This window comes from Maniola hyperantus, chromosome 6 (genome assembly GCF_902806685.2).
Source record: "Maniola hyperantus chromosome 6, iAphHyp1.2, whole genome shotgun sequence".
NCBI lineage: Eukaryota > Metazoa > Arthropoda > Insecta > Lepidoptera > Nymphalidae > Maniola > Maniola hyperantus.
In genome coordinates this window covers 10,984,013-11,011,709 of record NC_048541.1, presented here as the reverse complement: position 1 = coordinate 11,011,709, position 27,697 = coordinate 10,984,013, and the positions used below count along the sequence as shown (strand labels likewise).

Sequence of the window (27,697 nt, the reverse complement as noted above, 5' to 3'; positions counted from 1 at the left end):
AACGCTACATATTTACCTAATATTACGAATTCGAAAGTGTGTTTGTTTTTAACTTATTGATGCTTTAGAAAGTGTCTTACTATCACGGTTCATGAGATACAGCCTGGTGACAGACGGACGGACAGCGGAGTCTTAGTAATAGGGTCCCTTCTTACCCTTTGGGTACGGAACCCTAAAAACCTGTACTGCATCCACGGGAAAGAATTCGCTGATGAAACTTAGTAGGCATCTCATATTTCGTAGACACAACTGCTGATATGTTTAAATACCTAGACTACCTACTATTACAAATTCCTGAGCAAACACTCGAAAGTAGATAGACCTAGGTAGGATACAAAACTATTAATACTTGGGATACATAAGGGACTATTGTCCACGGAGGACAAAGTCCATCGTCTTTTACTATGGTGTTTCCCTGTACTATTACTCCATCGTGTGCGTTTAGCGGTGTAGCTCTTACTTCTTAGTGACCCATTTTTATCCTCCGCGGACCATAGTTCCTCGCAGATGCAGGCCGTACATAGACGACAATAATTGCTGCACTGCATCGGTGTTGTTGAGAGTGCTGTAAACACCAATTTTTCAACCGTTAATGATTATTTGCTAATTAAATAATTCAGGCGTGTCAATTTACCCTGAGTCAAAAATCTAGTGCTATGACTTATGAGAATGGTCTCGGGTTTTTTTTTGGAGCATTGAAAACAACAGGAGGTCCTCCAACTTTTACTTACCTACATAACAAGTTTTCAACCTGATTCGGCATTTCACTAAAGAGAATCTCAAGAATACTTAGTATTTTTTTTTTTTTTTTTTAATAGATATAGCGAGCAAACGAGCAGGCGGGTCACCTGATGTTAAGTGATTATCGCCGCCCATGAACATTTGCAGCACCAGAGGAGCCGCCGATGCGTTGCTGGCCTTTTAGGAATTTGTTGGTCCGCCCCTTGAATAACCCCATGTTATAATCTAGTGGGAACACCGCCGATGGGAGTTGGTTCCACAGTTTGCACGTGCGTGGAAAGAAGGATCTGGCGCAGCGGACGGTCGAAGTGCACCAGACACCCAGATGGTGAGGGTGGAATTCCTTACGGTGGCGCGCGGTGCGGTTGTAGAAAAAAGAGGGTGGAATGAGGTCAAAAAGCTCTTCAGAGCACTCCCCATTATACAGGCGATAGAACACGCATAGAGAGCTACCGTCTCTGCGGTGCTCCAGGCTTTCCAACGAGCCGGTTAGTTTGGGATCGTCCACAAGTCGAACAGCCCGCCTTTGGATCCGATCAAATGGAAGGAGTTGGTACTGAGGTGCTCCAGCCCAAAGGTGGGAGCAGTACTCCATGTGAGGGCGGACTTGCGCCTTATAGAGTAGGAGCCTATGCTCAGGCGCGAAGTACCGCTTTGCTCTGTTGAGCACCCCAAGCTTTTTGGAGGCTAATTTGGCCTTGCTTTCCAAATGATCGCGGAATTGAACCTCGCTCGAAATGTGGACTCCAAGGATCCCAATGCTGTTGGAAGGTGTGAGGGGAGTGCTCTGAAAGAGAAGAGGTAATGTAAAAGGGGACTTTTTGGCGGAAAACGCGCAAACCTGTGTTTTAGATGGGTTAAATTGCACTAGGTTTTGTGCGCCCCATTCTGACACTTTACCTAGGCAGGTTTCTATATCAGACACAAGTTTGGCTCTACACTCCTCCAGCACTGCGCGAGAAAGCTGTGTATGTCCTTTGTACAAGGCATCACCCGTACTGTCATCCGCATAGCAATGGATGTTGTTGTGATGCAACATGTCATTGATATGCAGGATGAACAGTGTGGGCGATAGCACCGAACCCTGAGGGACGCCAGCATTGATGGGTTTGAGTTCCGAGCAAAAACCGTCGACAGCGACCTTGATGCTGCGACCGTCAAGGAAACTGGCGACCCAATTACACAGCTTCACTGGTAGTCCGTAAGATGGTAGTTTCGATAGAAGTGCCCCATGCCAAACCCTATCAAAGGCTTTTGCAATATCAAGACTGACCGCCAGGGCCTCTCCCTTGCTGTCAATGGCTTCCGCCCAGCGGTGCGTGAGATAAATAAGAAGATCACCAGCTGATCGGCCGTGGCGAAAACCGTATTGACGATCACTGATCAGCTGGTGCTCCTCAAGATATCCCAGCAGCTGGGCATTTATGATTTGCTCCATGACTTTGGACAGGAGGGAGGTAATCGCGATAGGTCGATAATTTGAGGGGTCCGAATGATTGCCTTTCTTCGGAATAGGGTGAACTAAGGCAGTCTTCCACGAAGATGGAACTGTACCGGGGGAGTAAGACAGACGGAACAGACGAGTCAGGACCGGTGTCAGCTCAGGAGCACATATTTTGAGCACAACCGCAGGAATACCGTCCGGCCAACTCGCTTTATTGACGTCGAGAGAGAGGAGTGCCTTACGCACAGCTGTCTGGGTAAAGCGTATGTCACGCAGCGAGCTTTGCAACCGCGGGATGGTAGGCGGTGTTCTCCCCCCGTCATCAAGCGTTGAATTGGCAGCAAAGAGTGTGCCTAGAATTTCGGCTTTCTCTTTGGCGGTGTGGGCCAATGTATCATCCGGTTTGCGCAAAGGTGGAAACGAGGAACGACAGAAGTTGCCTTGAATGGCTTTTGCCAGCGACCAGAACGCGCGGGAACCAGATGGCATTGCGACTAGTCTCTGTCCAATTCTGTCGACATGCTTGAATTTTGCCCTGTAGTATTTATTTGTATCAGATATACATTTGTATAGTACGCGACAGGTCGAGATGACAATCGGGGTATGAGGCGGGGGAGATGCCCCGCACACTAGCACGTTACCCGCGCTACCCCGCACTGGGATAGCGCGGGGGCTGTGCGGGTGTGCGGGGCGTCCCCACCCCGATTGCCATCGCGACTTGTCGTGCACTATACCTACTTTAGAGGCCCGAGGATAGCGCGTCATGCTTCTAAAGGTCAATCCGCTACTGGACACTAGGCCTTTCTAGGTACCTACTTTCAAACGTAGACACACGTCTTATTTAAGAGGATTAACTTATTTTCATTGGTTTCATTGACGGACCACTTGAACTGACTTCGTGAAAGCAGAAACTATTTAAGTAAATAGAATCATTTGAGTTATATTTTTTATAATTTTTTAGTGTTTACCTACACTTCAAGGAAATTACTAAATAATTTTTAAATACATATCAAAAATTGCGTAACCGGCAGGAATCGAACCTACATCTTCTGGGTTCGCGCCCGATGCCTTGACCACTCGGCCACGGTCTCGCTTACTGCCAGTGATGAAATTGGTGATATGTACTATGTTAACTCAGTACTGAAGCGACTGTTTAACAAAAATTTGAAAAATGATCATTTGAGTTCTTTAGGGGTGTTAATACCTAACTAGGCTATCCTCCAAAAATTGGGTTAGTAGGTACCCAATGTAGGGATTACGCAGTTGAAATAATAAGGAGGCACTTATAGAAAGAGAGCATAAGCGCGTGCCAGACCTTCGTAATTTTATAAACACTAAAAGATTATCTGCGTAGTTTCCCCAACACAGGGAGAAACGAACAGCGACTATGAAGTTTGGACCATGGTGGCTTTGGGAGATGACAGGTAACAAAGGTGTAAAAAATCTTACATCAAAGTATAAAGTCTTATTTTTTATATTTTCTTCGGAATAGTACCTAGGTACTTATTAGAAATCACGTCATATTGCCAGCCATATTATCGTGGCAACCCCTTGCCAGACACCCTTGAAGTTTAAAGTTTAAGGGTGTCTGGCAATGCACCACGTGATAATACTTTTCCGAAGAAAAAAAAATTAGATGATGCCCGCGACTTCGCGTGGAAATAGGGTTTTGAAAATCCCGTGGGAACTCTTTGATTTTCCGGGATAAAAAGTATCCTATGTCCTTCCCCAGGATGATCAAAATCGGTTGAACGGATGGACCGTGAAAAGCTACCAGACAGATAGACAGACTCACTTTCGCATTCATAATATTATAATACTACCTATGGATTTCTATCAATGAAATCTTGCTCTATTCAATGTTTACTCAGACAAATAGGTAAATTCAAAGTTCAAACGTTAAAAAATTACTGTGGATAAAATCCCAAGGCAGAATAATCAACGTGACCGATATAGCTCAATAGGATTAGTTAGCTGCTAGCTGAAGTGACAGCTCACAGGTCGCCATGTTTGCCGCTGAGGCAGGAGGCAGACGTCTTCTGAAGTGGATATCATATATTATCTATTTATTATTAACTCCTCCGCTTCCTATTCGGGAGGTTGAGGATTCGATCCCGGGCACGCACCTCTAACTTTTTGGAGTTATGTGTGTTTTAACAATTAAATATCACTTGCATGCCGGAGAGTTCTCCATGTTTACAAAGGTGTGTGAAGTTTGCCAATCCGCACTTGACCAGCGCGGTAGACTGTGGCCAAACCCTTCTCATTCTGAGAGGAGACTCATGCTCAGTAGTCAGTCATGAGATGATGAGAGCTATTAAGAATGCATTAACATTTTTTCCTAATTAAGGACAAAGGCTGAGAGACGAACCAATAGCGCGGTGGAATACACGTCCGTAGTGCCTCACTTCGTACGGACCACCATATAAAAATAAAAATCACCCTCTGCGCAAGTTTAATATCACCGGATGCCATGCATAATAATTTATAACTAATGCGGCGCCCGTATTTTATTTACAAACCTAACATTGTCGGGTGTCGACCCTTCAGGTTCGCAATACCTGTGATCTGTAGGTAGGTATACTTTATCAGTACGTAATCTTTGTGTTTCCGGGATAAAAAGCAGCCAAGTAGTTCCCACGTAATTTTTAAAAACCTAAATCCATGCGTAGGAAGTCGCGGGCATCACCTATTTGTAATATTAATAATTATTATGAGTAGTGGTGCCTATTAGACTGTTACGCAATCTGATGCAACCATCTAAGGTACCTATTCTACTACCGGTTTTTTGTTAATGAAAAATATACGAGTAGGTACCTACTACCTATCTACTTAAGCATAGAAGCCATAAACGATTTAAAAATTAAATATCAATCAACAAGGTTCGCTAATTAAATATCTGCTGGTACCTACCTACTACCTAACACCTTTACTTTAACAACGTCGTGAGTAAACCAGCATGCCTGAGAGTTCTCCATAATTCTGCCAAGCCACACTTGGCATGTAGCACATGAGTAGATATCCCTAATGGTAGACTTTGGTCAAACCCTTCTCTTTCTGAGAGGAGACCCGTGCGCAGTAGAGCCGCCGCCGGCGATAGGTTACAATGATGATAATGACGATTAATAAAAATAATACCCGGTACATAATAGTTTAATGTATCCGCGGCTGAGATTGTTGTGGACTCTTCTCAGACCTGGGCGCGTATGGAACCCTCGTAGCTTTAGTTTTATTTGTCACCATTACCTTACACTACACATTCAACAAATGACAATCAATTTGAATAAAGTAGCTTTAACTTTACTGACTAAAGGCCTTTGTGCACTCATCCGTATTAGTATCCGCGATTCTTCGAAGTGGCCGTCATACAAATACGAACTCATTCGATTCGTATTTTTACGGAATCCGTGATTTTACGGATCTGTGCACAAACGCCCTAAGTACCTTTAAGGATGATTTATGCTTGACCGTGCCGGGCACGAGCCGTGTATGAGTTTTCCGAGCCCCGTACGTGCCTCACGTTCATATTACACCGAGTGTGATATAAACGTGCACGGCCGAGCCACGTCCGAGACACGGACGCATCACATACACGGCACGGTTCACAATATACTACTTCATAAACTATATGTATATACTATATACCCACTATAATATATAGTTTTCTTTTGTATTTAAGTTGTGATATCAAATTTTTGTGATTAAATATGGTGTGGAAATCATTTTTCCGGTGCATCGTATTCAAGTTAATTTCCATATACATATAATTTATTCCCATTCTAGAATTTAAAAGAATAAACTTCATTTAAACTACTTCATATAAATTAATGTTCTGAATCCGTGCCTCGTCCGCGCCTCGTACGTGGCACGGCTCGTGCCCGCCACCCGCCACGTTTTGACATAAATCATCCCTTATATTATAACTACAGTACAGCCACGTCACAGACCACTAAAGTCACGTACAGACATTTAAATAGGTATAAGTATTATTACCTAATTGATACTGTATCTGCCTATTAGGTATTTGTTTTTTTAACTTTTTATGGCTCAATCGACTTATGAAATAGTTATAGGTTTCTACATTCTAGAGATGGACAAATGGACATACTTAGGTTAATTTACTGCCAAAAAATACTTTAGTGGAAGAAACAATTCAAACAAAAGTTTTACCTGGACGAAGTATAGTGGGCAATAATTGGCAATATCACAGGTGGCGAATCTTTTTAGGGTTCCGTACCCAAAGGAAAGGGGACCCTATTACTAAGACACCGCTCTCCGTCCGTCTCAGATCCGTCTGTCGCTAGGCTGTATCTCATGAACAGTGATAGTAAGACAGTTGATATTTCCACAGATGGTGTATTTCTGTTGCCGCTATAACAACAAATACTAAAAAACAATAAAATAAATAGAGAGCTCAAACGTGACAAACGTGATTTTTTGCTCGTTTTTATAGATAATTGATACGGAACCCTTCGTGTGCAAATCCGACTCGCACTTGGCCAGTTTTCTATCATTTCAAAATTGTCATGGATTACTCCAGGGATCCTGGCAGTCCTTGAGGCTTCCAAAAGTTAATCTTGCATGTTATAGTGTAGGGAATAAACGCCAGGGTTGCATGACTTTTTAGGGTTCCGTACCTCAAAAGGAAAAACGGAACCCTTATAGGATCACTTTGTTGGCTGTCTGTCTGTCTGTCTGTCGGTCTGTCAAGAAACCTACAGGGTGTTTCCCGTTGACCTAGAATCATGAAATCGGGCAGGTAGGTAGGTCTTATAGCAGACATTAGGGTAAAAATCTGTAAAACGTGAATTTGTGGTTACATCACACAAAAAAATAAATTGTGGTCATGTACTAATAATTAGTGTTTTCAATTTTCAAAGTAAGATATCTACTACTATATCATGTGGGGTATCATATGAAAAGTCTTCATCTGCGCATACTAAAACAGATTTTTATTTATTTTTATGCATCATAGTTTTTGAATTATCGTGCATAATGTCGAAAAAAATACTACTGTAGTACGGAACCCTCGCTGCACGAGCCTGACTAGCACTTGGCCGGTTTTTTTAGTAAGCTGGTAAGTGCTGATGCCGTCTAAGGTGGAAGTGGAATAACTTGGAAGGGGTATGACAGTTTTTATTAAACCCATAATATAACCCTTTACACTCGGGAATCGAACCCGGGTCCGCCCACTTCTAAGACCATAGCGCTCACCACTGCGCCGGAGAGGTCGTCAAAAAACCTATTTATTAAGGTCAATGAATCGTAGCCTTATTTCGCTTCACGAATATCGCAAAGACAGAAGCGGACTGGCTCTTATTGGCGCGTGTTGTCCACAAGAAAACAACAATACGATCGACATGCAACTTTTTTACGTTAAATTGTCGAAGTAAAATTTAACCGAAGTAACTTTATAATCGATTTAAAATGCATTTATAAAAAATAATTAGTACTATCAGTTAAAATAGTTTTTTGTTGTATTCAAGTAATTAAGGCAGTGTTGTGTTATATTTCGGGAATTTGAAATTTTCTTAAACATGGATGAAGCGTACGCACATCTTGAAGGAAATAATCTGAAGGATAACAGGAAAGCCCTTCAGCCTCCTGATGGGGGTTGGGGCTATGTGGTATGCATTGGTGTTGGATTTACTTTCGTGAGTATTTAACTTTTATTAAATAAATATTAGGTATGCGCCCGCGATTTCGTCCACGTGGACTACCTACACAAATTTCAAACCCCTAATTTACCTGAATTTCGAAGTTACTGTGTTTTTAGGGTTCCGTGCCTCAAAAGGAAAAACGGAACCCTTATAGGATCACTTTGTTGTTTGTCTGTCTGTCTGTCGGTCTGTCAAGAAACCTACAGGGTATTTCCGGTTGACCTAGAATCATGAAATTTGGCAGGTAGGTAGGTCTTATAGCAATCTTCGGGGAAAAATCTGAAAACCGTGAATTTGTGGTTACATCACAAAAAAAAATTAAATTGTGGTCTCACTAATAATTAGTATTTTCAATTTTCGAAGTAAGATAACTATGTCAAGTCGGATATCATATGAAAGGTCTTCACCTGTGCATTCTAAAACAGATTTTTATTTATTTTTATGCATCATAGTTTTTGAATTATCGTGCAAAATGTTGAAAAAATACGACTGTAGCACGGGACCCTCGTTGCGCGAGCCTGACTCGCACTTGGTCGGTTTTTTAATTACGAGGGCAGTATTATAAACTAGCTTACGCTCGCGACTTCGTCCGCGTGGACTGCTCAAACTTTGCACAACCCCTATTCCACCCCCTTAGGGGTTGACTTGTCAAAAATCCTTTCTTAGCGGATGCCTATGTCATAATAGCTATCTCCATGCCAAATTTCAGCCCGGTCCGTCCAGTAGTTTGAGCTGTGCGTTGATAGATCAGTCAGTCAGTCACCTTTTCCTTTTATATATTTAGATGTAGACTATACCTATCTACTTACATTAACTACTTTTATATGCAGGTATGTACATTTTGTTTCAAATACCGTGACGGATTTTTCAATATTTTGTTCTTACCTACTCCGGTGATAGCCTAGTGGTTAAGACGTCCGCCTTCTATTCGGGGGATCGGGGATTCGATTTCGGGTAGGTACGCACTTCTAACTTTTCGGAGTTATGTGCGTTTTAAGCAATCACTACCCCTATTATAAATGTGAAAGTGTGTTTGTTTGTTGGTTTGTCATTCAATCACGTCGCAATGGAGCAACGGATCGTCGTGATTTTTGCATGGGTATAGTTAAAGACCTGGAGAGTGACATAGGCTCCTTTTTATCCCGGTAAATCAAAGAGTTCCCACAGGATTTTTAAAAACCTAATTCCACGCGGACGAAGTCGCGGGCATCAGCTAGTAAAAATATATCTCTTACAACATCGCGAGGAAACCTGCGGACGGACGCACAGATAAACAGGCAGACGGGCATGGCTAAACAATAGTAAATAGGTACAAGTCCGTAGCCTACTGCAGGCAGCAGCAACAGGCGACGTGTCGCCGCAACACTACTGGTTTCTATGTATTTCTATCTAGGTAATACCTTCCAGAGGACATGTCGGTAGCCACGGAAGGTATTTCACAGAAACACATAGAAACCAGTAGGGCTATTGTCTAAAACCTGCATCAATCATTACCTATTACAATCTGAATTGTTCTGATTGGCTGAATTTGTGCGATTCTTGTTGCAACAATGCATTGTAGCCAATAGTGAGCGAGCGTTAACCAATCAGAGATGATTGTGATCGTTACATTGTAGCTGCCATTCTCCTGCAATCGCGCAGCTGTAGCGCCGCAGTGACACGTCGACGCCAGTTGCTGCCTGCAGTAGGCCACGGACTTGTACCTTAAGGGCTGCTTTCTACGGGACCCTTATAATCCATACTAATAGTATAAATGCGAAAGTGTGTCTGTCTATCTGCTAGCTTTTGACGGCCCAACAGTTTAATAGATTTGATACAGACTTAGCTTACATAGACTACTTTTTTATCCAGGAAAATCAAAGAGTTTCCACGGGATTTTTAAAAACCCTAAATCCACGCGAATGAAGTCGCGGGCATCATCTAGCAAAAAAAATCCTATCCGTACTGAGAGGGTGCCGAATTGTCCGTCACGCGCTAGCATTACTAGGTTATGGTTATACCTACTTATTGATCCGCGGTACGGACTAACGGAACCCTTGGTGCGCGAGTCTGACACGCACTTGGCTGGATTTTACATAATATAATCTTAATCGTGTGATCAAATATATCCTTGTGCAGATTCAAATCTACATTTATAAATAATTATTGTCTCAAAATTTTTAAAAATGTGGATAATGCTATACTAAGCTAATAATACTAATATACCAGTTTTAACATGTATTTTTACATTTTTTAGCTATTCTACTCGAAAAACTAAATATACATATTCGTGTTTCATAATTTTACTAGCTTATTTAGCTCGCGACTTCGTCTGCGTGGACTACACAAACTTCAAACCCCCTTAGGCTGCCCTTAGGGGATGAATTTTAAAAAATCCTTTCTTAGCGGACGTCATATCTGCATGCCAAATTTCAGCCCTATCGGTCTAGTAGTTTGAGCTGTGCATTGATAGATCAGTCACTCAGTCAGTCAGTCAATCACCTTTTCCTTTCATATATTTAGATTTAGAACTAGTAAGAAAATTAGAAAAGAGCTGATAATCTTCAAGCGGCTAAACAAATTTTCTCGGACTATAGCTAAGAACACTCTCGATGAAGCCACCTTTCAAACAAAAAAAACTAAATCAAAATCGGTTCATTCGTTTAGGATCTACGATGCCACAGACAGATACACAAACACACAAACACACAGGTACACACGTCAAACTTATAACACCCCTGTTTTTGGGTCGAGGGTTAAAAAATAAAAGCTGAAAGGCACTGAGTTTTTAGAGCTAGCGCGCACTATGGTAAGTTGCGGTGCGTTTTAAAATCCGTAACGGTATAAGTGCCATGAAAAGTGGCAACGTTGCAGTAATCGGATACAAGATAAAGTTCAAAACTAAAACCTTACTGCTCCTCTTAATAAACGCTGAAATAAAGTAAAACCGGCCAAGTGCGAGTCAGGCTCGCGCACCGAGGGTTCCGTAGTACAGTCGTATTTTTTCGACATTTTGCACGATAAATCAAAAGTTATGATTCATAAAAATTAATAAAAATCTGTTATAGAATCCACAGGTGAAGCCCTTTCATATGATACCCCACTTGATATAGTTATCTTACTTTGATAATTGAAAACACTAATTATTAGTTCATGACCACAATTTAATTTTTTTGTGTGATGTGACCACAAATTCACGGTTTTCAGATTTTTCCCCTAAAGCCAGCTGTAAGACCCACCTACCTGCCAAATTTCATGATTCTAGGTTAACGGGAAGTACCCTGTAGGTTTCTTGACAGACCGACAGACAGACAGACAACAAAGTGATCCTATAAGGGTTCCGTTTTTCTTTGAGGTACGGAACCCTAAAAATTGTTTATTTACTCTCATATCTTAAAATTCTAACTATGAACTATGTATAAGAAAATATACATTCCGATTTCCGACGAATTGAAAACCTTTTTTAGAATTCGGTCAAAATCAAAATGTGTCGCATATTGGCTTACTTTATTCACTACTAGCTGATCCCCGCGGCTTCGCCCGCGTAGATTTAGGTTTTTAAAGATCCCGTATAGCCTATGTCACTCAGGAATAATGTAGCTTTCTACTGGTGAAAGAATTTTTAAAATCGGTTCAGTAGTTCTAAAGATTACCCCCTACAAACAAACTTAACGACATTACCTCTTTATATAATAATACAACAACGGGCCGTGCAGCAGAAATCGTAATATTTTAATTTCGCCATAACTTCAAAACCAAACGTCCAATTTTAATCATTCAAAGACCAAATATTATCTCCATAAACTGTTCTTAGTGATGAAATCATTTATTTTGATAAGGATTAATAGCATGAGTAAAATAAACGCGTTTAAATGTAGTTTTTTGACCTCATTCCACCCTCTTTTTTCTACAACCGCACCGCGCGCCACCGTAAGGAATTCCACCCTCACCATCTGGGTGTCTGGTGCACTTCGACCGTTCGTTGCGCCAGATCCTTCTTTCCACGCACGTGCAAACTGTGGAACCAACTCCCATCGGCGGTGTTCCCACTAGATTATAACATGGGGTTATTCAAGGGGCGGACCAACAAATTCCTAAAAGGCCGGCAACGCATCGGCGGCTCCTCTGGTGCTGCAAATGTTCATGGGCGGCGGTAATCACTTAACATCAGGTGACCCGCCTGCTCGTTTGCTCGCTATATCTATTAAAAAAAAAAAAAAAAAAAAAGTCCAAAAAAAATTCAAGATTTTTAAATAAAAAAATGGTTGCTGTGCCTCACTCGACATAGATGGGTATAGTGTGTCGCGGACTTTTTTGTAGATATTTATAAGATCTACAATTAATTAGAACATTTTATGGTTCTATCTTTTATAGTTTAGGCAGCGTACGCAAAATAAGTAACTTTTCTGGTTGATTTTTTACACCTTGTGTCCGAAAAACCCAAATATCTTACGGAACCCTATTTTTTTCCAAAATAAAATATAGCCTATGTTACTCGTGGATAATGTAGCTTTCGAATGGTGAAAGAATTTTTAAAATCGGTCCAGTAGTTTTTGAGCCTATTCAGTACAAACAAACAAACATACAAACAAAGTTTTCCTCTTTATAATATTAGTGTAGATATGTCGAGTAGTGGACGTCTATCGGTTGATAATGATGATGATGATGATGACGAAAATTTTAATCTATTTTTTAATATACTATCTATCTAGGTATTAGGCTATTGGCACTGAAAAGCTCTATCTACTACTTTTCTCTGTAGTAGGTAAATAAGTAAGGTGGAGACCATGGGTTCGTGGGGCGAGGATGCTAGATCCTTTTTTAAGGACCTTTCATCCCGTCTCGCGGAATCTACGGGGGACCGGAGGGCTGGCAGTTACCTCGGTCAGCATATTATTAGTCTGGCCATTCAACGAGGTAACGCTGCCAGCGTTCTGGGCACCCTGCCTCGTTGCGGTGGTTTAGATGATATTTTCGATCTGTGATAATTTTTATTTTCAATTGTTTAGATTAGTTTTATTATTTTTTATGAATAAGTTTTATAACACAGTAAGTAAGTTTATTTATTGTGCACATAAATTTGTAAAACAAACACACAAATATATTTAAAATAGGCAGTTAAGTACCTACTGTGTACCTACTTAAACTAAACAAGAAAAACTGTTTAAGTTATAACTTGGCCATTTCTGTGGATGGTGGATCTGACTCCTAACTAGATAAACTGTGTGTAAGATTTCATTTCAATTCCCGATGCGGTTTGCGGCTTATAAGTTAGGTACCTAATGAAGAAAGTCGTTGTTTACGCATTTCTAGAGCTTTCTATGTTATCAGTTTTATTAGGTTAACGACTCAGGATACCTACGTACTTAAATGTTATCAAAACCTTAAAGAAGTATTCAGTATTCACCCCTACCTAAATATCTACCGTTAAAACATGATTAATCGAAATGGGCCACAAACTTTTTATCTGCACAAACAATGTTTTCGCGGACCTTTAGTGATAGTTTTACTCATTCTTAGACTTTAATAAATATTGCAATTATCGCACTGGAACTTATAAATGATACTTATTTATTTATTACAAACAGATTAATTATCAACTAAAGGGAATGAAGTTTATTTTTAGCTGGTATCTAGGTCCTTAGTGTACAGAAAGCTACCTACATAGGTACCTATATACTGATATCGCCACAAAGATACACGACAGTTCTCATTTTATGTCTTCTCCTATTCTTCGGTCGGTCGAATATCATATTCGACATACTTATCTAATCGCCATGTCGCTATAGCATATTTTATAACCCACTAAGTAGTTATGCCTGCGTCTTGAACGTCCGATTTTTAAGTCTACTGGCTCTAAAAGTATCAAATCTGAACTTAAGTTAGCCAGCTTGACATCTTACTTACTTGGGCCCCCGGGAGTGGTAAGTACTCTGTTACCAACGCAACTATTGTGGTTTCCGTGGAAAAGGAACCCTTATAGGATCAATTCGTAGTCGGTCTGTATGTCGTGTTTGTCAAGAAAACCTATAAAATCCCGTTGACTTAGAATAATGAAAAATGAGGTAGGTACTAGGTAGGTACTAGGTAGGTCTTACGGCACAAGTAAAGGAAAAAATCCAAAAACCGTGAATTTGTGGGTACTTCACAAAAAATAAATTAAAATACCTATGTTCATGAACAAATAATTAGTAAGTACTTATTTTCAATTTTCAAAGTAAGATAACTATCTCAGTAGCCGAGTCTAACTCGCACTTAGCCGGTTTTTAATTATGACATCAAGAGTAAGAAACAATGTATTATTTCCGTAAACTGCATATTTCGCAGATGAAAACAAGTTATGCATATTTCATTGATAGAAATATTCTAAATAGGATTTAAATTATTCCAGCTATGTAAGAATATCGGCTTTCCTTATCAATCGGATATGTAGTGCCAAGGCTATGGCCTACCTACTAGATTTGAGTAGGTGCATAGCGCCACTTATGAGATTGTTCAGTAAAGCCAGTAGGGCGATTGTCTAAAACCTGCATCAATCATTATTACAATCTCAATTGTTCTGATTGGCTGAATTTGTACGATTCTTGTTGCAACAATGCATTGTGGCCAATAGTGAGCGAGCATTAACCAATCAGAGATGATTGCGATCGTGACATTGTAGCTGTCAAACAACCGCGGTAGGGCCACAGTTGTTTTTTAAGATTTTCAGCTAGCAATACAAGCCACTCTCGCGCCGAACACGGACTAATCTGATTGGTAGATTGGACCGCCATATTCGCATCAGATATTACTTATTAAAAGAATAATTACTATAAGAAGCACATGAAAATAATTGTTTATTTTATTTAGAGGTTTTATCGTGGGCGTTTAGAAAAAGGTCGCCCATTTTTATGAATTTAAAAGGTTACAATATATCTATATCTACGCGATTTCTTAGGTAGATCTTCAAATTCTCAGTAGACGCTTTTAGTTTTGACTAGCTTAAGCTCGCGATCTCGTCCGCGTGGACTACAAAAATTTCAAACCCCTATTTTAACCTCTTAGGGGTTGGAATTTCTAAAATCCTTTCTTAGCGGATGCCTACGTCATAATAGCTATCTGCATGCCAAATTTTAGCCCGATCCGTCCAGTAGTTTGTTTTGTGTGTTGATAGATCAATCAGTCAGTCAATATTATTTTAGGTATCAAGCACGGACTACACCATTGAACTTCGGATCCCAACTCCTCAATCCTGATGCTGCAAGGTATTGAACTCCTTAGCCGTGGGGATTCGGGAATTTATGATGGTCAACTGATATTTTAGGTATCAAGCAACGGCTTTATGATTACACTCCAAGTCTGAACTCCTTAAACCCGATGATGCATGGTATAGCACTCCTAAACTATAAAGATTCAGGAGCTGTTCCTGGTGAAATAATGTTGTAAATGCCAAGCATAGACTATGTTATTGAACTCCAATTCACAACTCTTCAATCCCGATCCTGCAAGGTACTGAACTCCTAAGCCGTGTGGATTTGATAAGTTTTGCTGGTGAATTGATATTTTAGGTAACAAGCAATGACTACCTACTTACACTAAAAAGATTGAAATAAAATAAAATTAAAAAAACCGACTTCCAAAATCACTACTGAGTGAGTGAGTGGTATTGCGCTTTTATATATTCAGACTAGCTTATGCTCGCGACTTCGTCCGCGTGGACTACACAAATTTCAAAACCCAAACCCCTTGGGGGTTGAATTTTCAAAAATCCTTTCTTAGCGGACGCCTACGTCATAATAGCTATCTGCATACCAAATTTCAGCCCGATCCGTCCAGTAGTTTGAGCTGTGCGTTGATAGATCAGTCAGTCAGTCAGTCAGTCAGTCAGTCACCTTTTCCTTTTATATATTTAGATTATAGATAGCGTGCTTAACTTTCGACTGATAGCTAAAATAGGATTTGTGAACCTCGACCTCTTACGTGTAAGAGGATTAGTCAACTGTTTTCGCAGTTGGGGTTGGGGATTGGCTTAACCTAATTTTTTTCATAAGTACAAACAAATTAGGAAGTCAGTACTTTAAATACTTTTCATGGAAAATTGATTTTTTAAAAGATAAACTTCATTTCACGTGGTATAGTCTATTTGAAGCGTGATAAAATTTTATAAACTATATCTACGTAATATCAACAGACTGATTTAATTATTTGAATAGAGATAACCAAACAGCGGGTACAGTAGGTACGCGGCAGAAAATAATGTACATCGGCCCATAGAATGACATTTCGGCTTTGTATCATCTAAGGTTCTCTCTGTCACTCATAAATATATGACGTGTTGTCGGTGTCAACGACAGAGACAATGACAAATCCGTCTCCTGCTAAAGGTCGATGTATATTGTACGGGAGCGGTGTGCAGGCTCGAGCGTACCAAAGGGAGATCTCCCACCGAGCGGTTGGTTGGACTATAACTTTTAGCATCTATTTGTACGTGGTTTTTACAGACAGCATTTAAATTTTAAATTTACCGTCTGTTAGTACTCACAGGTTGTACCTACTCGTAGGTTGGTACATAAGTTCTGTACTTTTTCCTTTCTCAATTATTTTTTATCTCGTTCACATCATATTTAAAAAAAAATGTTTACACAAAATAAATTAAGTACCTACCAGAAACAACAAAAAATAAAATAATAGAAACAACAGTAAAACAAAATAACAGAAACAACAGTAAAATAAAATAACAGAAACAAGAAAAAAAAACAGAAACAACAAAAAATACAATGACAGAAAGAAGCAAAACATTACATTTTGTTTATGCGATAATTTTATGCAAGAGTTTTCAGGAATTCCACAGCAGACATCCACAAAATGAAGTTTTGAATTTATAAGTGAACTAGCTTATGCCTGCGACTTTTTCCGCGTGGACCGCACAAATTTAAAACACCTAGGGGTTGAATTTGCAAAAATCCTTTCCTAGAGGATAACTTCGTCACAATAGTTATTTGCATGCCGAATTTTAGGCCGATCAGTCTAGTAGTTTGAGCTGTGCGTTGATAGATTTATAGTTAGTCACCTTTGCCTTTTGCAAGATACATTGCGACTTTATTTTAACCATGGTTAGATAAGAGGTGAAGATGGGGATTCAATATGATAATGTTTGTGTAAGTTATAGTAAATAGGGTAAAATGTTTCTTTTCAGATGTTGGGATTTGGTTCATCTAACGCCTTCGGGATCTTATTTAACAACTTCTTCATAGAACAAGATGGTGCTAGCGGTCTTCCCCTTGTTATAGGCGTTTATAACGGAGCCTTATCTGTAGCAGGTAAATAATCTATTTTATTTTGGATGTTCTGTCGCAGAACCGATGGTCGCTCTGGGGCAAACTTGTTCTGGAAGGAAGACCGCTTACCAGCAAGTGCAGTGTGGGACGACCTCCCACTTGACTGACGACCTCAAGAAGGTAGTGGAAACTGGGTGGATGAGGAAGGCGGAGGATCGTGTATGGTGGCGCACTCTCGAGAAGGCCTATGTCCAGCAGTGGACGAAAACAGGCTGATTGATTAATTTTGGCTGTTGGATAAGTTAGATGATGAAGATCGTGGATAGGTAGGTTTACCTACCTACTATTTTTTATCAAGATTTAATTTAAATTTTTTTATTTGCTCTTAAGTAGGTACCTACCTACTGCTTGGGTGCGATCTCACCTGATGTAAAAGGGCGCTTTAACCGGGAAGAAATATGTCAGTTTATAAAGTCCTCCTAATCAATTGAGCGGTGGTATTCACCAGATTTAAAATCTCTCAAGTCTCAACAGATCAGTAGGTAGTAGGTACTTACTCAGTGACTAATTTAGATACTGTAAATTCATAAATCGATCCACCTGGAAATCGAATCTGAAACGCGGAAAACTCCCACGTTTCTAAAAGACTAATTTATTTCGTAGGTAGCTACTTAGTACTGCCAAGCAACAGCCGTTGTCTATTCCGGTCCAATGCTGAAATTAATTAAGAGTATGAATCCATAAAACTGCCGTACCTACTTTATAATAGACCTAAATAGTCGCTGAAATTATGTATCCGACAGTATGTCTGTCTCTTACTTGACACATTAATTACTCAACAGATTTTAAAGTTGTGCACAATATCCTAAACATTATCTGTCTGGAGAAAGACTTAGGTATGATACTTTTTACCCAGAGAAAATAATGGATTACTAAATAATAATGGGTTTTAAAAACTTAATTGCATTTAGACAAAATGTCTGTCAAAAGATATCAGCTTACTGATTCGATTGCGGATAAAATCCAAGAAGAACCATTGAATGCATTGTTTCAATTATAATTCTGTCTTCGTTTGTCAACTTACAATAACAAATTGACTCGATTAATTTAAAATAGAATTGGTTTGTTCACTAATTACTTCGAAATCAGGTCGAACTTCAAGGCCCACATTTATAACCACAATTGATTTTGTACAGTCCTTCATCTTAAAGTAATCTAAAGATGATTGAGTAAAGAAGCCGAGTTATGATTGCCAAAGGCATAGCCATTCATCTATATCGTTTATTAATTTGACCGATATTTAGATGGCAACAATGCCAAGTGTAGTACATACCTACGGGATAAGGTTACATATGACATTCGATAGCAACAATCTCTATAGGTACATACTATACGATACAACGAAGACAGACTAGAGAGTCTACGGTTGGAATAAGTCAATACCACTCATGACTCAGCCTTGAGATATTTATTAGGAGTTATTATGTACCTATGTAGCTAGAAGGGCTGATTTTTTAATCGTTAGATAACCCAATTTAGGAAAAGCGATACAAAAACTGTCACGTTTTTGTCAGTTTTCTAAAAAATATTATGGATATTGGAAAATCGAGTTTTCAGCAGGAACAAATCCATATCCATTCGAAAAGTGTGCCTTTTAACTTTTCACGGCCCAACTTTTTAACCGATCTTCACGTTTGATACAGAGATACACAGCTCAGCTCAGTAGCTACTCTAGGGCTCCAGAGACGGACATAGGACATAGGCTTGTTATCTCGGAACCTCAAAGATTTCCCATGGGATATTTAAAAATCTAAATGCAATGATGTGGTGGGCATCACTTGTTATGAAGAAAAAAATAAATATAGACCACCGGTTCTTGCACTATCAGTTAATTATCATAAGGAAGTTATTATCGTATTAAGAAACTAGATGCCCGCGACTTTGTCTTCGTTGATAGGTATAAGTTTTTAAAAAGTCCCGCGGCAACTCTTCGATTTCCCGGGATAAGTTTAGCTGGTATGAGGTATAAATGTTAATTCAGTTCAAGCGCCAAATTGGCTTAGTCGTTGTGGCGTGAAGGAGTAACAAACATCTAAACTTTCATATTATAGCGGCAGGTTTAATTTTAGCTTTTTTTCTCAAATTGAACCTGTCGCTGTACTATGAAGTTTTCTTTATTTCGAAAAAGTGTACGTTTGCATTGCTACAAGAAGTCAAAATCTCGCCAAGTAGCAAAGGATATCACAATTGTTGTTACTGGCTGAATTTGCGGTAATACATTTTAGCTAATACGTAGCAGAAATATAAGCCGAGAGGAGGTAATAACGATGGTCATACTGCAGATAAGTATCAAACTTTGGTGATGAGACGACTGATGACTGATGATATGGCATCTATATTCTTAATTTAAAATGCTGAATCACTATACTTTTGTTTCAGGATTTCTGAGCGGAATTGCCCTCAAGAAATATTCATTTCGACAAGTTGGTTTGGTTGGAGCTGGACTTTTTGTATTAGGGGATATCTTGACTATATTCGTAGAGAGGACATACCAACTTGTGTTTACATTTGGAGTTATAAGAGGTAAGGAATGATATACTTTTTTGTAAAAAAAATTGATTTCTAAATAGGTAACCCTCATTTTAACTTCTGCTAGATTTTTCTTTGGTCAAACTTGTATGTGCATCCACAATTTTACATTATTACGGGTTTAATAAAAAAAAAAAAAACTGCCATACCCCTTCCAGGTTAGGCCGCTATCATCTTAGACTGCATCATCACTTACCATCTGATGAGATTGCAGTCAAGGGCTAACTTGTATCTGAATAAAAAAAAAAAAATTATACCAACTTCCACATTAAAGTACCTACTGTAAATTAATGTTATGTCTTACGACTTTTTAAGACTTTACGTTTGAATTAAATGGCAAATAGCAATAATAAATAGGATATTTTGAATTGTGCAGATTTGCGAACCCCAGTAAATAATATTGACTTTTCTGCTCCTATAAAATTATCCCCACCATATGATATTATGTGAATTACTCTTATTTCTTTTTTACTTTATATACATATACTTTACTTTACTTTAATCAACATGTTTTCTGGTTTGCAGGTGCAGGATTCGGTGTAATGATACCAGTAAGTTTTACAGCGTTCAACTGTTATTTTACAAAAAGACGCACAGCCATGATGAGTGCCAATCAAACTATGAGCAGTATGGCTTCAATGACGTTTCCTATATTGGTGACTTTCCTACTGTCAGAGTACGGGTTCAGATGGACCCTCGCATTGATAATGGCTCTGGACCTTCATTTGGTGTTTGCAGTGCTAGTCATGCACCCGGTTGAATGGCATATGATAAAAATACCAGGATGTCCTGAAATTGGTGAGTTAATCCAAAATTGTATGTATAATGTACCGACACATATTTATTTCAAAGTAGTCTTAATTTTCTAAATCTTAGTGTTTTGTTGTGTTGAACCACAGAGGGTGGTTGAAACGTACTATAAGAACGACACTAAAAAACTTACTTAGTATGTTAATACTGATGTAATACAAGAAATTCTATCAGAATATAGCAATCAAGAGCAGGAACTCACGGTGTGGTTTTCACACCCGCCCCGTTCGCCGCGGTTGCGGATCAGCTGTTTTTATTTCTAAACTCACGAGACTGGTTGTTGATCACAACCACAGCCACCGCGGTTGAAATCATCACTCGCAAACTTGGCGGGCGATGATCGCAAGACCGGCGGTTATTTACGGCTGTAATTTGAACAGCTTTGCATAGCAAAGCTTTTCAGTTAGTTGTCAGACTGCCATCATGGACACTGATGCGTTATACTTCAGAAGAGAATTTAAAAAACGCCTAAAAGGTTCTGGGTGCATCCGCTGATTCAGGAAACATGTCGTTATAGATTATTTGTTGTTCTTATTAGTGAGTTAAAGAAGCATGAAGAAAAGTTCTTTAATTGTTTTCGGATGTCCGTACGAGTATTATAGGATCATGGTCCGTACATAGTTCTTCAGAACTGTTATGAAAAAAGCCGGTGCAGAGGTACCCGCACACAACCGCGCAATCCGCGGGAAAAAATTGCGTCGTGAAATTTGCTATCATGTTTCCATGTACTTCGTGTTCGTACGAGTGTTGCTGTCCTGCAACCTCAGCGGGCGCCGATGAAAACCGCTCCGTGAGTTCCTAGGCTAAGGCCCTTCTTACATTACGATACTTACAGACCACTAGTATCTTACGCAAGTCTTGAAGATGAGTCGCTGAGGAGTATCTCACATACATTTGTCTGGTGATTCGCACACTTTGCTACCGGTATCCTCGCATCTACTACTAGTCTCGCGATACCCACCTTGTCGTCTCCCGCGCGTTGCGTCTCCTACGAATCTCGGCAACATGACGACGGATCAGCAGTTTGACATTAAAGTTCAAGAAAATTCTTTGTTTTCAGTAGCATAATGTACAAAACTCGAGTAGCGAACATGTATTCTACTAGGATGCGACTCTTGCGAGTACCGCAATGTATGAAGGGCCTGTGTGGGTTGTGTTTGTCTAATGTTTATCACAACGTGCTTTTTTCGCTACATTCCATTACTTATCATTGCTTAAAGTGTCGTTTGTATGTGCCTCCATATCATTTAAACATTTTTCAGAGCTTCCATCGAATTGTGAATCGATAAGTCCCAAAAAAGTCAAATTGAAAAGTGATGCCTATGATGAATCCGCAATTAAAATGTTACCAGGTGATGAGAATTCCGTCGAAATAAAGACTAATGCGGACCATCACAAGTCTATTCAAAAAAGCATTATGTGAGTCGATGATTTCAATGCTGATCCCAAAACAAGAGTCGATCTGCAAGACCCTTACAGACTAAAAACCACCAGTGCTGTAAGAGCCACTAGAGGCCTTAACACGTTTTTTGCAACTGAAAATACTTGTGACAGATTCGGCCAATATGATCGATTCGAAGAAATAGACAAGCGCGGATTTCATTTTTGCTAATATCCTCAGTCACATTTATTTTCAGTTCGTATTGCAAAATTTCAAAATGCATTGTGCCTGCTTCGAGTTTTGCTGATTGTCACTTGTTATGCTTATGTTTGATATTGTTTATGACTAGCTTATTCCCGCGACTTCGTCCGCGTGGACTACACAAGATTCAAACTCTTATAGGGGTTGAATTTTCGAAAATCCTTTCTTAGCGGATGTCTACGTCATAATAGCAACGTGTGCGTTGATAGATCAGTCAGTCAGTCAGTCAGTCAGCTTTCCCTTTCATATATTATTTAGACATACAATAATGGAGTGTAAAATTTCATTACAGATCATGGTAATAATAATTTTAATGACCCTAATTATTTCAGGAAAGTGATATACGATAATGTCGAGCTAGATTTGCTCAAAGATCCTCGTTTCGTGAGCACTCTGATTGGACTTGGATTCGCTTTTGTATCTGATGTGACGTATTTAGCAATGGAACCTATGTTGCTGTTTTCGTACGGATATACTGAGGTGACAATAAACAATAATTGTACTGTATTCAATAGTTATTCAGTTATATACTTAGTTCTTATTTTTCTCTTGATTATTGCAAAGTAAATCTGGGAGTCTAAAATCCCAGATTTACTTTGCAGTAATCTTCAGACAATATTTTTAGTCGCAACTCGCAATTGTTATGATTAGCTGAATTTGTGGTATTCCTCCTGCAACTTTACGATTTAGCCAGTAATGATAAATTGTCACCTAATAAATAGTATTCCAGTAAGTAGTATATTATCTATAGATGATTCTTGTCACTGTCAGGGATGTGAGTCCCTGTGAAAAAGGACTAAACTAGCGGCACGCTATGATGGCCGGTTTGACGTTTGTCCGCTCATGAAGTTCCGTATTAATTGATAACGACTTTGAAGGAAATAATTGTATTACTTTATTGACGATAGTGATGTGCAGAGATTCATAAATTTTATCGAATGTAGTTTTAGGTTTAGGACTCAAAATTTATTTATTAAATTGATTTCTTAAATGTATACAAGTGTAGAAAAATCAGTTTGCACCATTTAAGGGGTGAATGTACTTGTGAATATGAACAATTTTCACTATGTGGACAAACCTCTGAAATCGCAAAAAAATATCAATAAATTTTTAAAAATGGAATCTAATACGATCGTCACATAGGATCGCTGGCTAGCACAACTACTACCTCCGGCAAACTCGCGTCAATGCTCAATGCAAAACAAAGCAGTTTCGAATTGACGTTGCTTCGAAAAGTATAAACTGTCAGTGCAATGCGATTGTGATATAGTTTTGACCTGGCTTTGGATTTCAAATATTGATACTGCATTACTGTTGACCCTTGCTCGTTAATTTGGACTCTGTTCAAGCCCTTTGTTGTGGATTTCGTCGATATGACCGAACGTACGCAGAGAACTGTTCTAAATAGTCAGACACGTGAGTTCCTAATACGCCTTCGTAACTATTTCGATCGTGAAGCTCAAAATGGAGGGCCAATTTTACCTATAACGTCAGTGGTTGAACGCGTAGCTGATGCGCTTAATATTGGACAACGAACTGTTAGACGGATAACTAAAAAAAATATGGCGAGACTGGCACAGAAGAAAATAAACTTCACACACCAAAAAAGAGAAAACGAGCAAAACCAGTCGTAGGCATCGATAGCTTTGATGCCGATGCTATCCGAAGACATGTTTACGGCTACTATTTACAGAAGGAGTATCCAACAAGAAAAAAGTTGGTGCATTCACTGAAGGAAGCTGGATTATTCTTCGGTGGGGAAAGTTCTTTAACGAAGATTTTGAAGACCATTGGATTTCGATACAAAAAATGTAACAAACGCAAAATATTGATGGAAAGATTTGATATAGCGATGGCAAGGTATACTTTTTTACGGCAAGTGAAAGAAATCAAAAATTGGCAAAATGTTGTGTTCTTGGATGAAACATGGCTTAATGCTAACCATACTGTAGGCCGTTCTTGGAACGATGACACAGCAGCATCTACTTCCAAAGTTCCTGTAGGAAAAGGATCGCGACTTATAATTTGTCACGCCGGAACCATCAACGGGTTTGTCGAAGGTTCTCTCATGGCTTTTGCGTCAAAAACCACTGGAGACTATCATGAAGACATGAATGGAGAAAAGTTTACTGAATGGTTTACCTCAATGTTGTGTAGCCTCCCTGAACCATCTATTATAATTATGGACAACGCCCCATACCACTCGATGCAAATTGACAAGCCACCTGCCCAATCCCAAAAGAAAGCTGATATCGTCGCATGGCTTCGTAAAAATGGCGTAGATGCAAACATGAATATGTTAAAAGCGGAATTAGTACGTCTTTTAAAAGAAAACAAACCAACCAAGATCCGATACGTCATTGACGAAATAGCATTAGAACATGGGCACAGAGTTATACGGTTACCGCCTTACCATTGTGAGTATAATGCGATTGAGTTGGTGTGGGCTCAAATTAAGGGATATGCTGCAAGACACAATACAGAACCCCCATTTACCACAAAAAAAATGCTAAAATTATTAGAAGAAGCTTGTGAACATGTGACTAAAGGAGACTGGGAAAAGGTTGTGAATAGAACTGTTAAATTAATAAGGGAAGATTATGAAAGAGATGTGAAAATAGATAATATTATAGAAAACGAACATATAATTATTAATGTATGTGATGATAGCAGTGACGACAGTGAAAATAGTAGTATGGACGAATCTGATTAATTATGGCCTTTTGTGGCACCTTTTTCGGTATCTTTTGTATTCATATGTTTCTTGTGTGCATATAAAGTATGTATATTCATTTTCGTTCAAATATTCAGTTCGTTCAAATAAATTAAATAAACATATACATTTTTGTTTTATTAAACCTATTTAATCAGGTACAAAAACAAAACTTAATTGTTTTTTGTTCGAGAATAAATTGACATTCCACATCACTATTGTAATGTGTCAAACCGGCCATCATAGCGTGCCGCTAGTGTAACCACGTCAATATAGCCCGGATCATCTACATTAAGTAAGGCCTTTAGTCCTTATTTTAAAGGTGAACCTACTTTTGACGTACAGTTTTTTTTTTTTAAATTACCAACATAAAGAATGTTTAACAAATCCAATTTAGACACAGCAAAAAACCACGAAAGTTTAAAAAGTTAACGTTAAAGTTAAAGTTTAAGAATGTTTAAGTTGACCCATAGAGTTAAAATGGCATGCAAGGAGTCATTTTGTACGGACTCTTTTTAAAAAACTACATACGACTTATCGCAATTAATTTTTTTTCAGATGCAAGTGGCAACGTGCGTTATGATAGGTGCCGTGGCAGATCTTCTAGCAAGATTTGGTCTTGCAGTATTTACTTATTTTTATACTGTAGACAGTAAAACCCTTTTCTTCTACGGCACATGTATCACCATGGTTCTACGAATAGGTAGGTACCTCGTTTTTATTAAGTACTCTATTTTTTCTGCAACATTTGCAAGGTCCTTAATCATAATTTTTTTTATTACGTTTATTAATATGGAGTTTCATTTCATTAAATTTAAATAATAATTATGTATCTACGCTGTTGATTACTTTCAAATAAACAAAAATAAAATAAAAATAAAAAAATTATTTGACATTCTTTCACAATTTATGTTCTAATTTTTCCATTACTAGGACCCAGATATAGGTATAACTCCCAAAATGTTTTCAAAGTTTTCGTACATTTTTGTATGTTTGTATTTAGATACAATAACTTGACTGATCTTGTTTTGTACCCATACTATGCTAACTTAACTAACATAAATAATTCAAAAAAAATTTAGAAATATTTATCTCCATTTAATATACATTAATGACATTAATATAAACAAATTATATAAATTTTGAAATAATATGTCTGTATATTTGAAAAAATATTTTTCTTTTTCAGCGTTGGTATGTTCAGATAACCTAATTTTTGTTATATCAATAACAGCAGTATCAGGTTTGGTCCGGTGCTCAGTGCAAGTGCTGTTTCCTTTAGTTTTGGTGACAGCAGCACCTGACCGATTTCCAGCTGCATTGGCTTTACATATATTATTTTCTGGATTTTTGATGCTCCTAACAGATCCGTTAATAGGTGAGCCTATATTATAAACTGTTTAATCTTGCTGTATATATTATATCTACATCTACAATGATCATTTCATTTCTTTGCTATGATGGTTATAAATTAATAGATGATACCTGCAACTTCACATTTTAGACTCTAAATCCATATTTTAGGTTTTTAAGAATGCCGTGGAAAGTTTTTGATTGTCCGAGACGTAAAGTAGCCTCCCTCCCCTCCTACCCCCAAAATATCTCTGTACCGAATTTCGTCAAAATACAGATACGCCATGAAATGCTAGCAGACAAACAGATACACTTTGGTATTTATAACAAATAATATAAGATGTATGGATTGCAGTCAATTAATATAATTAATCAAATTGGAAAACAAACCTTTTGTATAAGAAATTAAAGCATAAATTTAATGGCTGTAATGTTTGTTTTTCTTTTACAGGTGTAATATATGAAACAACTGGCAGCTATGTGAACTGTTTCATAGCAATGAGCTGTTGCTGCTTAGTGTGTGTTGTGATTTGGACTGTGGACTATTTTGTCAGTCGGAAACAAGTTTGAAACAAGCCTCGATATTAGTGAATTTGATTTGATAATGCTGGTCTTTATCACTCACTGCGCCGTCCGCGTGCAGCGTACGTGCAATTCTATACCTTGTTCACTGAGTCTAACATAGGGCCACACGAGTAGATACATAGACCAGAGGGGAAGCTTCGTACTAGCGGCTGGCTGTAGGTTCAATCACTCATAGCGCAGCTCACGCACACCACGACGTGTCACGGACGCTCCGTTTGCCGCCGTTTGCCATCGAACTGGGCGCAAACGGAGCGTCCGTAACACGTCGTGGTGTGCGTGAGCTAGTGTGAAGCTTCCCCTCTGGTCTATAATATCTACTCGTGTGATAGGGCGCTCTCTCTTGCACAATTGTATGAAAGTGAAAAGGACGCACTATGATTGTGATTGGTCAGTGGGCGTGACCATTCCCTGATAATGTAAGGTTGCATTTATATTGCTCATTAAGCTTTTAGCCGTGCCTATTCATGCGTTATAGAGATAAAATTATTAATAATGAGATATTTTATTAATACAGGTAACCAGAAATCTAGCAAAAACTTAGCGTTATTGTTATACTATCTAAATACAATTCAATACCAATAACCTCATTTTGTATTTTTTGTGATTTAGTACTTATTTTTCAAACCCACAATGTAAGTATAGCGTGCAAAACTCGGGTCTATGCCCCGCCTACGACGCGGCATTGACTCTGAGTGGACTACTTACGCAACGTTCGTTGACCTCTACCGTCAGTCAGATGTTTTATTTGCAATATACTTATCTTAAACTTCTTCAAAATTATAGGATTTTAATATTTTTTTCGCGTTTTTTTTGTGGTATCATATCAGTAATCATCAGTACTATCACCTGTCTTTGCCAGCGTTCTGGTTACAGCCTGTATAATTTTTGTTAGTAATAATAAAAAAAACATCAAAAGTTAGGAAA

At 38.7% G+C, this 27,697-nt stretch overlaps 1 protein-coding gene across 2 annotated transcripts; it reads left to right on the top strand.

Annotated features, from left to right (window-relative positions):
• Nucleotides 1-6,021: 6,021 nt before the first annotated feature.
• LOC117983090 (monocarboxylate transporter 13-like) lies at nt 6,022-26,990 on the top strand. Of its 2 annotated transcripts, none has more exons than XM_034969555.2 (9): nt 6,022-7,839; nt 17,000-17,123; nt 19,521-19,664; nt 20,196-20,468; nt 21,833-21,899; nt 22,455-22,602; nt 25,394-25,538; nt 26,025-26,213; nt 26,640-26,990. In XM_034969555.2, exons 1-9 carry the CDS (start codon nt 7,723-7,725, stop codon nt 26,756-26,758), a joined length of 1,326 nt encoding a protein of 441 aa, XP_034825446.1. In that variant the 5' UTR covers nt 6,022-7,722; the 3' UTR covers nt 26,759-26,990. The 2 variants fall into 2 exon arrangements, with proteins under 2 accessions (XP_034825446.1, XP_034825445.1); XM_034969554.2 differs by having other exon boundaries at nt 6,023-7,839; nt 21,743-21,899.
• Nucleotides 26,991-27,697: the final 707 nt, after the last annotated feature.

Bases quoted from the DNA above. Each gene is read 5' to 3' on its own strand.
- LOC117983090 (XM_034969554.2), top strand. From the start codon at position 7,723: ATGGATGAAGCGTACGCACATCTTGAAGGAAATAATCTGAAGGATAAC. The intron at 21,900-22,454 runs GTGAGTCGATGA...TAATTATTTCAG, and splicing joins TCTATTCAAAAAAGCATTAT to GAAAGTGATATACGATAATG. The intron at 26,214-26,639 runs GTGAGCCTATAT...TTTCTTTTACAG, and splicing joins CCTAACAGATCCGTTAATAG to GTGTAATATATGAAACAACT.